This window comes from Alosa alosa, chromosome 14 (assembly GCF_017589495.1).
Source record: "Alosa alosa isolate M-15738 ecotype Scorff River chromosome 14, AALO_Geno_1.1, whole genome shotgun sequence".
Taxonomy (NCBI): Eukaryota; Metazoa; Chordata; class Actinopteri; order Clupeiformes; family Clupeidae; genus Alosa; species Alosa alosa.
The window spans coordinates 5,345,141-5,354,071 of record NC_063202.1 but is presented as its reverse complement, the minus strand read 5'-3'; the positions used below and the strand labels follow the sequence as shown (position 1 = coordinate 5,354,071).

The window sequence follows — 8,931 nt, the reverse complement described above, 5'->3', positions numbered from 1 at the left end:
AATATGGCCGTTGTCTACACATATCCCACCCCTTCCTCAGCAAAACGTCGACATGTGAATACATTGAGCCAATCATATGGTGTGTTGTGAAGACATCTTACCAATCATGTGTTGTGAACTCGCCGCCAGAGCAAGATTGGTGTCGTGAAGCCTTGCGCACACGCATTTCTGCTGAATAGGATGCCCAACGAGTGCCCAAAAAGCGCTGCTAAATGGCCGCCGAGTGGAGGGACTTGCCTAAAAGGACTTTGTTTTAGCCCATTAAACGGAACAAACAACAAATGGAATTGTCTACAGAATCAGATAAGCGTGCACGCAGGCTAACAACCTTTTTTTTTTACGTCACCCAAGACATGCCGCCTGAAATGCACATGCGTTGTCACGGCTACATAAACAAATCTTGCACACAGGAAGAAAGCTGTTAGGTCTTTTTCACATTTTACTTTATTTTCAAAAAACAAACGTTTGCATCATGTAAAGCAGACCGGTTGGTTACCCAACATAATTGAGTAATTGCCATTTTAAATTGAAAGCTTCCAATGCATATCGCCCCCATGTGTCCGAACCCGAACCAATTTCTAAATATTTGTCCGAACCCTCCCACACACACAGGTACACCCCGCCCCAAAACACACACACAAACACAGGCCCCCCCCCCCACACCCACACCTAACCCCCATAAACACACACCATTTCATCACCCCCACACACTCTCCATTAACCCCTTGTCCCCACACACACACACACACACACACACACACACACACACACAAAAAAAAAAAACACATATACACACACACCATAAACCCAGCCTGATCTGCCGGTTTCGCCCTGCAGCTCAGGCTGGAAACCTGTGCATCTTTCTCTCCTGCTTCCGTTACAATTTTGCGGGGACCAATCACAAACTGGCTTATTGACGTGGCGTGCTATTGCAAATCTACATACCTATGGCTACTAAAAATGTAGGTTAATTTATCAAATGTTATTTTGAAGTATTAAAAAACATCTTTGTTTTAGAATTTTCGAACAAAAGGGGCGGAAATTAGTGCTTTTGTGATACAAACCACCAACACATTTGTTGACAAGTTTCCTGTCTGGAGTTTTCACATCGCTCTGCAAACGTCACCCAGATCGTTGGTCTGATTGGTGCAATTCAATCCAATTGTGTACAGTGTCATTTGAACTGTGCCCATTGATCACGCCTCTTGTGCAGTAGAAAATACATAGTGGACTCTGCAGATCTGAAAAAGAAAAGATTGAGCTTGGTCTGGTGATAGCCAGACTAACACACCATTTCATCATCCCCCTTCCACACACCCCATTACCCCCAACAAACACACACAAACACACCATATCCCCCCATACACACACACAATATACTTTTTTAATTACTACTTTTAATTTATTCTTTAAAGTTGAGCTGGTTAAAAATAATTTCATTACTTATAATTCCTTTTATGAGTACATGACAATAAACTACTTGAACTTGAACGATGGCTGTGTGCAGAATTCTGTAGGATTCAAGTTGTCTTGATGTTGTTTGTTGAATGTTGATTACATTTGCGACGGTACTCTTCCATTGACTTCATTGTATTTAATACAGTGCCACACATGGTACATTGTGGTATTACAAGGGAGCCGACCTGGCATCAGCTGGTTTGCATAACTTAGTTTGGGAAACAGAGAGCATTGTGACATATTAAAACCGCCGTAGCTTCAAATTGTGTAGCTACTTCTAGGTCATTCAAGGTAGAAGAAGTTTGACTCAGTTTATAAGGAAATTTTGCATTTTAATAGTATGCTTTCTTCTGTATGTTGTGAAAAGTTGTAAAATCATTTGAGCTTTATATGTTTTTAAGGGCAAATATGTTTCAAAAGAGTACACTTCAGTTTCTGAAGGTACATTATGTTAGTGTATTTTCTTCTGTAAATGTTTTGTTTGTTCTTTGTAATAAAAAGATATTTAAAACATAAAGATATATGTTTTTTTTCCAGTTTCCATGTTTCTGTTCCCAAAAGTGCGGTTAATCAGAGCTTACTTCTCAAGGTGTGAATGGAAAAAAGGAAAAACGGAAAAAGAAAATGGCTGATTTTTAACGAACATGGATACAGTGACCTATTATCAACAACCATCCAGTTCCAATGGCGCATTCTGTTTGCTAATCCGAGATTATAAATGTAAAAGGCTAACTGATCATTAGGAAACCCTTTTGCAATTATGTTAGCACAGCTCCTACTGCCCTGATTAAAAAGCAATGCAATTGGCCTTGTTCAGATGAGTTGAGTATTTGGAGCATCAGCTATTGTGGGTTTGATTAAAGGCAGAAAATGGCTAGAGCAAGAACTTTCTTCTGAAATGTGAACAAATGTCTATTCTTGTTCTGAGAGATGATGCCTGTTCCATGTATGAAATGGCCAAGAAACTGAAATCCTCGTGCAATGCTGTATGCTACTCTCTTCACAGAAGAGCACAAACTGGTTTTAACCAGAATAGTAAAAGGAATGTGAGGCTCCAGTGCACAAGAAAGCAGGAATATATACAGTACATTAGAATCTTTAGTTCACAGGTTCTCATCTTGTAGTTTTGTGTACCCACAAAACACCAGTGTCAACATCAGCAGAGTGACTTCAGGATGCTGGCCTTAGAGTCGTAAAGAGTTGTCTCTGACTGGTCAATAAAAATAAACGATTAAAACTGGCAAAAGAACACAGAGACAACAGACGACTACTGAAAAAAACGATTATGGGGCAAAATCTTATCGTACAGATCACAAAGAATGCATGTGAGACATGGACCAAATGCTGGAGAAGTGTTTGACTCCATCTGTCAAACATAGGGGAGGGAATGTGATGGTCTGGCGGTGTTTTGGTGGTAGTAAAATGGAAAATGTGCGTAAAATAAAAGGAATCTTGAAGAAAGAAGGCTATCACTCCAGTTTGCAATGTCAAACTGTCTGTGTACTTTTACGTTCATTCATTATTCTATTTTGGAAGTGATAAGGAAAATGGAAAAACAAGTGGTATCTGACTTTTTTTATTTCTATAGTCACTTGCTAATTGGAAATTATGCTGCATTCTGACCAGCAGCCCAAAGTACAGCTACAAACTATGCAAGAACCATGTAGGGAAGAAGCAGTCAGCAGATATTCTATCTATGGAATATGGAGTGGAATGGACCTCTAAGTGACCTCAAACTTATGAATAGCAGTGTATTTAATGAAGAGACTTCATGTGTTACAGAAAAAGATGCTAAAGAGACCAAACTAGATGCACTGGTGCACCTGTTCCAGAATGGAGAAGAAAGACCAGAATCTGTACCAGAATGGCTGTTCATCTATTATGGTCATGGTTCTTAGCAGACGCTTTTGTCCAAAGCAAAATGCACCAATAACAATGTAGTCATATAGCCTACATATAAATACTAAATTTTCACAGAATAATAACAACAGCAAATTATCACAATAACAACAACCATAAACACATACAAATTGTGACTCTGCAATGACTTGTATCTCTAAGTAGTTAGTTAACTGCGACATCAGCAGATGCTCACCAGAGGGGGCAAGAGAGGGAGTAAAGCCAGATCATATAACAAGGTGCAGATCCAGTAAGTGTCCTGTAGGCCAGAGTGAGGGATTTAGATGTATCATAGCAACTATACGAAGAGGATTTTGAATCCTCTGCATAGTCTCACGACATAAGCAGGTAGTCCATATGTATATGTATGCCTCTTTTAGTTGAATTTATGAAAGAATAAATATTTTCACGTCTACTGTAGCTATATTTAGTTTTATTCAGTCCATCAATTGCCATTTTTAACAAAATATGGTAGTAGTAGATGAAGTGGTAGTAGTTATAGTAGATGCTGAAATATGTTCACACCATTAGTGTTTTTTATGAAAAAGTGTAAATATGCTGATGTGTTACAGTACATATCAGTTAAAGATGAGATGATACAGAACCTTACATCAATGTGCAGTGTACACATTAAGTACAAGTATTAGGGAAAACTTGATTTTCCTGTACCTGTCCACTCATGAGGAAGTTGGGTGATTGGAGCTGCGAGGGTAGAAATATTTAGACGCTAGTCAACCCAGTTATGGTGAGTAAAATTAGGAATAGAGTTTGTCTCGTGTCAACTAAGTATTTTCTGTTTCTGTTATATTGAAATAGTTTGTCTTTGTTTTGATTTGTGATTCTATTTCACGAATCAAAGCTTACAAAGGCAGCAATTCATGAGAGAAGTGCTACAAATAGGCTATTGCAACTTTTTCAACTTTTTTTTTTGACCAGATAAATGGCATACATTTAATATAAAACTGCTTTCGCAGCCCACAACTGAAATTTCAACTTTTGTTTTTTCATCTAGGTCAAATAGAAAGTCAAGTTAATTGTAAGACCACAACATAATGCTGTTAGCCCTACTGAAAACCTTGCTAGTTTATGTCTACAATTGTAAGTCAGTCACACTGACTGAAGGATGTATATAATAACTGAATACTGTTACAAATTACAGTGGAGCTTATTATATGAAAAGGTATACTACTGTACAACACATTGCATACTGTAACAAATTTTTATGTGATAAATAGGAAGGTATTTTATTCTCCTGTTTTAGGTTTGTTGCACATATTACACATATTGTGCCAATGATTATGAGAAAGCACTGTCTCCTTAAACACCTGAATTACTCTGTGGGCCAGGAGAATGGACGTCTCTGTGGGCTTGCTAGTGGTTTTGGTTAAAGTGATACAAGGTGAACAATCATTGTATGTATGTATGTATGTATGTATGTACTGTATGTGTGCATGCATAAATGTATGTAATGTATGTATATTCAGTATACAGTGTGTATGTCTGTCTGCCTGTGTATATGTACATGTACATCATGGAAATTACATCATATTTTTAAATTAGTCAATACAAACTGTGTTTATCAACTGTCTGACATCTGCTGGCTACTGGATAACAGTAAGTTGTAAGTAATGTTTTATGATCCTAAGGCTTCCAAATTCAGATTCCTTCCTCTGGTCCTCTGGGTGCCCAGCTGGGAGGTTCTGTTCTGCTGCCCTGTTCTGTGGAAACCCCCTTACCTCTGGAGGAGCTGGAGGTGGAATGGAGAAGAACAGACTCAGATGTGCTGGTGCACCTGTTCCAGGAGGGAGAAGAGAGGCCAGAATCACAGGACTATGCCTACAGGGGGAGAGCCCACTTCTTCACAGTGGACATTTCACAAGGAAACTACTCCTTACTTCTGAGCAATGTGTCACGAGAGGATGTTGGAATTTATAGTTGCAAAGTTTACACTGAAGATGAGGCACACCAAATCACAATTGACCTTGAAGGTGTTGGTGAGTACTCGTGATCTATGTGTTTTTGTCATCCTGAACCAATTTGGTTTCTCCTAAAGACCTGGGCACTACCAACAGGAAGTCAGTGGTTCAAGTCAATTACAGGCCCATTTGTAAGGGCCTGAGTATCAGTATCAGAAGGTCAGGTGATGTGTGTTGCAAAGCAGAAGTGATGTGATAATTCTGCTGTGAATAAATTCCTTTTTGTGTTTGGCCAGAACTGAAAAAGTAGTGTGGAATGTTTGGTATTTTTCAGCTCAGATACTTGGCCACAGATGTATAACCATTTCACATAACTGAAAAATAAATGTTGAAATATTTGGTTCTTTTCTGCATATGATTGGCCATGCACATGCTTAGTCACATGTGCACATGTAGCATTGATTTGAGCTAAAAATGTATGTATACATTATATTTTAACATACTATGATATGCCAATAAAGTATCATAAAAGGATTTTGTAATTTACTCAATTCAAACACACATTTAAATTGTAGGTTGTAAGCACATATCCCTGTGACTTGCTGCTAATAATTTAATGTAGATAATTTAATGTGCCCCTCCCCAGTTGTTGATGGTGTAATGCGTTATGAATGATTTTCCCTGTCTTATGCCAGAATACTTGGTAGTGACTGGAACAGGTGCTGCTGCTGCTGCTGTGGGTGAGGAGGTTGTCCTGCACTGCTCTGTGGACTCCCACATCCCACCTGAGAAACTGAAGGAGGTCACCTGGAAGAGGACAGACAATGAGATGTTAGTGCTTCTTTACCAGCACGGTGAGGTCCTCTCAGTCTCTTCAGATGTACAGTATCGAGGCAGAGCTGAGTTGTTCCCCACAGAAATCCTCAAAGGCAACTTCTCACTGAGACTGAAGGATGTCAGGACTGAAGACAAAGGGGAGTACATGTGTCAAGCCTACAGTGGTCATCTATCAGCCAACACCACTGTTGTACTACAGGGACTGGGTAAGACACAGGACACAGAAAAAGTGTGTTAAAGGGAACTGAATATTATTCATATTTAGCCAGTAACAAGACTATTAAACCCAATTCTTAGTATTTTCTATTATTAATATTAGCTAACCATGAGCAAATGAATTTTGTTACTTTTCACAAAAAACATCTTTGATTCACAGGTCTCTCCTTTCTGCATTACCTTGTCTTGATGTGTTGTGCTGTATCCTTTGTGCTTAGCAGTGTAGCTGTTGTCCATTTCATGACCAGAGGTTTGTTTGCATTATTTGATTCCTTCATACTGTCATTTTTTGTTGTCTTTATCAAATGCAGGAATTACTAGCAGAATTATCATAGCTAAGCGTACTATTTGACATTTTGTGACAGATTTCAGAGCTATAGAGAATTTAGCCAGTAAACCTGCATTATAGTATTCATAAATGCGAACCCTAATGCTGCCTCATGTTACTTAGTAATGATGAATGAACTTTACTTTGAATGATGGAATTATTTTAATAATTTGATTGGGTAAGAAAATAAATGGATCTGAAAACCACTAAATCTATAATGATGATAGAATTTGTGTTGCAAAGGTTGACTTCATTGCAGCTGATAATATGTTAATGTTATTCTCATCTGTAGGCAGAGATGATAATGTCTTCTTGGCAGTGCATTTCTTGCTGGTTTTAAGTCCAAACGTGCTGTTATTCAGTGGATTCATCTTGTGGGGATCAGTTGGGGGTACGTTTTTTTTCCAAATATATAGGAGAGGTGTTAAATTCCTTGTGTTATAGGTAGAGGATATTCCACTGTGGCCAATCATCAACCAAGCCATCACACTAACATATCCGCTGGTGTATGCTTGCCAGCCATGTTCCTTTGCTTCTGCTAGCAGTTTAACCTCTTCCTCTCAAAGGCTTCCTCCATCTTCCTCAATCTTCAAAGCAAATAGTTAGCTCAATAAAGTAGACGATGCGCTCACACTCAGAATACAACACCATGTTTGGTCTCAGTCACAATACTGTGAAACTTGCAAATGCCTTCCGACATCCATTAGGAGTTTTCAATCTTGTGCTTTGCCCAATCATCCTGTATTGCTTATATTTGCCCGGTGGCCATTTTTCTGTCCGTCTCACACAAAAGAAATTTTACTGTTCCTGTCATACACTGGCAAAAAGTTAGCAAAAGTTGCCAAAACACCAAATAAAAACAACAAAAAAAATATCCTTGACGAAATGCCAAAACTAAAGGCAAGACTGTCTGTGATATTTCTAACCATGCTGTTTACTATTACAACTGCCCCTCTACAAGATGATCAAATGTTATTTTGCCATGTTATAGAATGTCATAGTAATAACACTGATGATACTGATGATACTGATGATGATGATGATGATGTCTGTATTTCTGATTTCCATAGGGTTGTTTAGTGAGGCAGCTGCCTGCTCAGTGGTCAATCTAACACGGATCCTCTTGTTGCTTGTGATTACTCCATATTTTGGTCAAGGTATGAATTGTATTTTATAGTCCCATTCCATATAATTTACTCACTTATCTGAACTTCATGATGTAACCCCCCAATTTGACTGTTTCCTTCCCTGCCTGTAATGGCCATAGAAATGGGCATACAGCATGGGGGTATTGGAAAACCGTATTGCTTCTTCTGATCTCTTTTTTATGCTCCCTTCTGTTAGACATCTAACAATTCACCTGAAAGATGCCTAAAGATCTTTACATTACATTACATTTAGCAGACACTTCTTGACCAAAGTGACTTACATAGGTCAGCTATATTACAAGGGATCACATTGTCCCCGGAGCAACTTGGGGTTTAGTGCCTTGCTCAAGGACACAACGGGGGAAGCTGGGAATTGAACCGACAACTTTCAGGCTACTGCACGCTAGCCCAGCTCCTTAACCATTACACTACCACCGCACCACCATCTTGACCAAACAGAGTGAAGCCTATCGTGTATGTTCAATCTAATATAAAAATAAAAGCTCAGTTCCAAAATCAGTTTTTTTTTTCATATAGGGTGTTTAGAGCATGCTTGAACACCACAGAAAAATGAGCCAGGGTACTTTTTCAATAAAAACAACCTTGCAGACTTAACAAAAACATGTCAGGCAATGTTCTAAAAGAATGGAAAACTATGGCATTGTTCCTTTAACTATTGTGGTTTTAAAGGCTGATCAAACATACTGTGAGCATGTAGTTTTGTACACAATATGTTCCCTGTTCCCTTCACAGGTTCTTTCCAAAAACTGATCAGAGCTGTGAGTGTCACTGTTGAATACACTCTTATTGCTGTGGTTGTATACTCAGGTAAGTTTTTCAGTTAATATGAGAACCAACTGGAAATATTGCTGTTCTTACTTGCACATTAAGGATGTTATTGTGGCTTAAAGGCATCGTATGCAATGCAAGTTTTAAAGGCATCATATGCAGGTTTTTAACGTAATATAACTTGTAATAGGGAGCAGCCTTGCAACTTGCTCTCCCCTGATTGATTGATCACAAATTGATTTACAGCTATTGTGTAATAGCCTACCTACCATTTGCATGATATCATTTAATATTACTTTGTCAGTCGACATGGCTCTTCAGAGATTATCTTTACCGGTTT

General features: G+C 38.6%; 1 protein-coding gene across 1 annotated transcript; it reads left to right on the top strand.

Moving 5' to 3' along the window:
• Positions 1-4,707: 4,707 nt before the first annotated feature.
• On the top strand, positions 4,708-6,348 carry LOC125307613 (butyrophilin-like protein 2). Its single transcript, XM_048263667.1, has 3 exons — positions 4,708-4,756; positions 5,004-5,351; positions 5,969-6,348. Exons 1-3 carry the CDS (start codon positions 4,708-4,710, stop codon positions 6,346-6,348), a joined length of 777 nt encoding a protein of 258 aa, XP_048119624.1.
• Positions 6,349-8,931: the final 2,583 nt, after the last annotated feature.

What these genes read in the sequence shown, in the direction of transcription:
- LOC125307613 (XM_048263667.1), top strand. Translation starts at nt 4,708, where the DNA reads ATGGACGTCTCTGTGGGCTTGCTAGTGGTTTTGGTTAAAGTGATACAA. An exon ending in TTTGGTTAAAGTGATACAAG is followed by an intron (nt 4,757 to 5,003) that starts GTGAACAATCAT and finishes TATGATCCTAAG; the next exon opens with GCTTCCAAATTCAGATTCCT. An exon ending in AATTGACCTTGAAGGTGTTG is followed by an intron (nt 5,352 to 5,968) that starts GTGAGTACTCGT and finishes GTCTTATGCCAG; the next exon opens with AATACTTGGTAGTGACTGGA.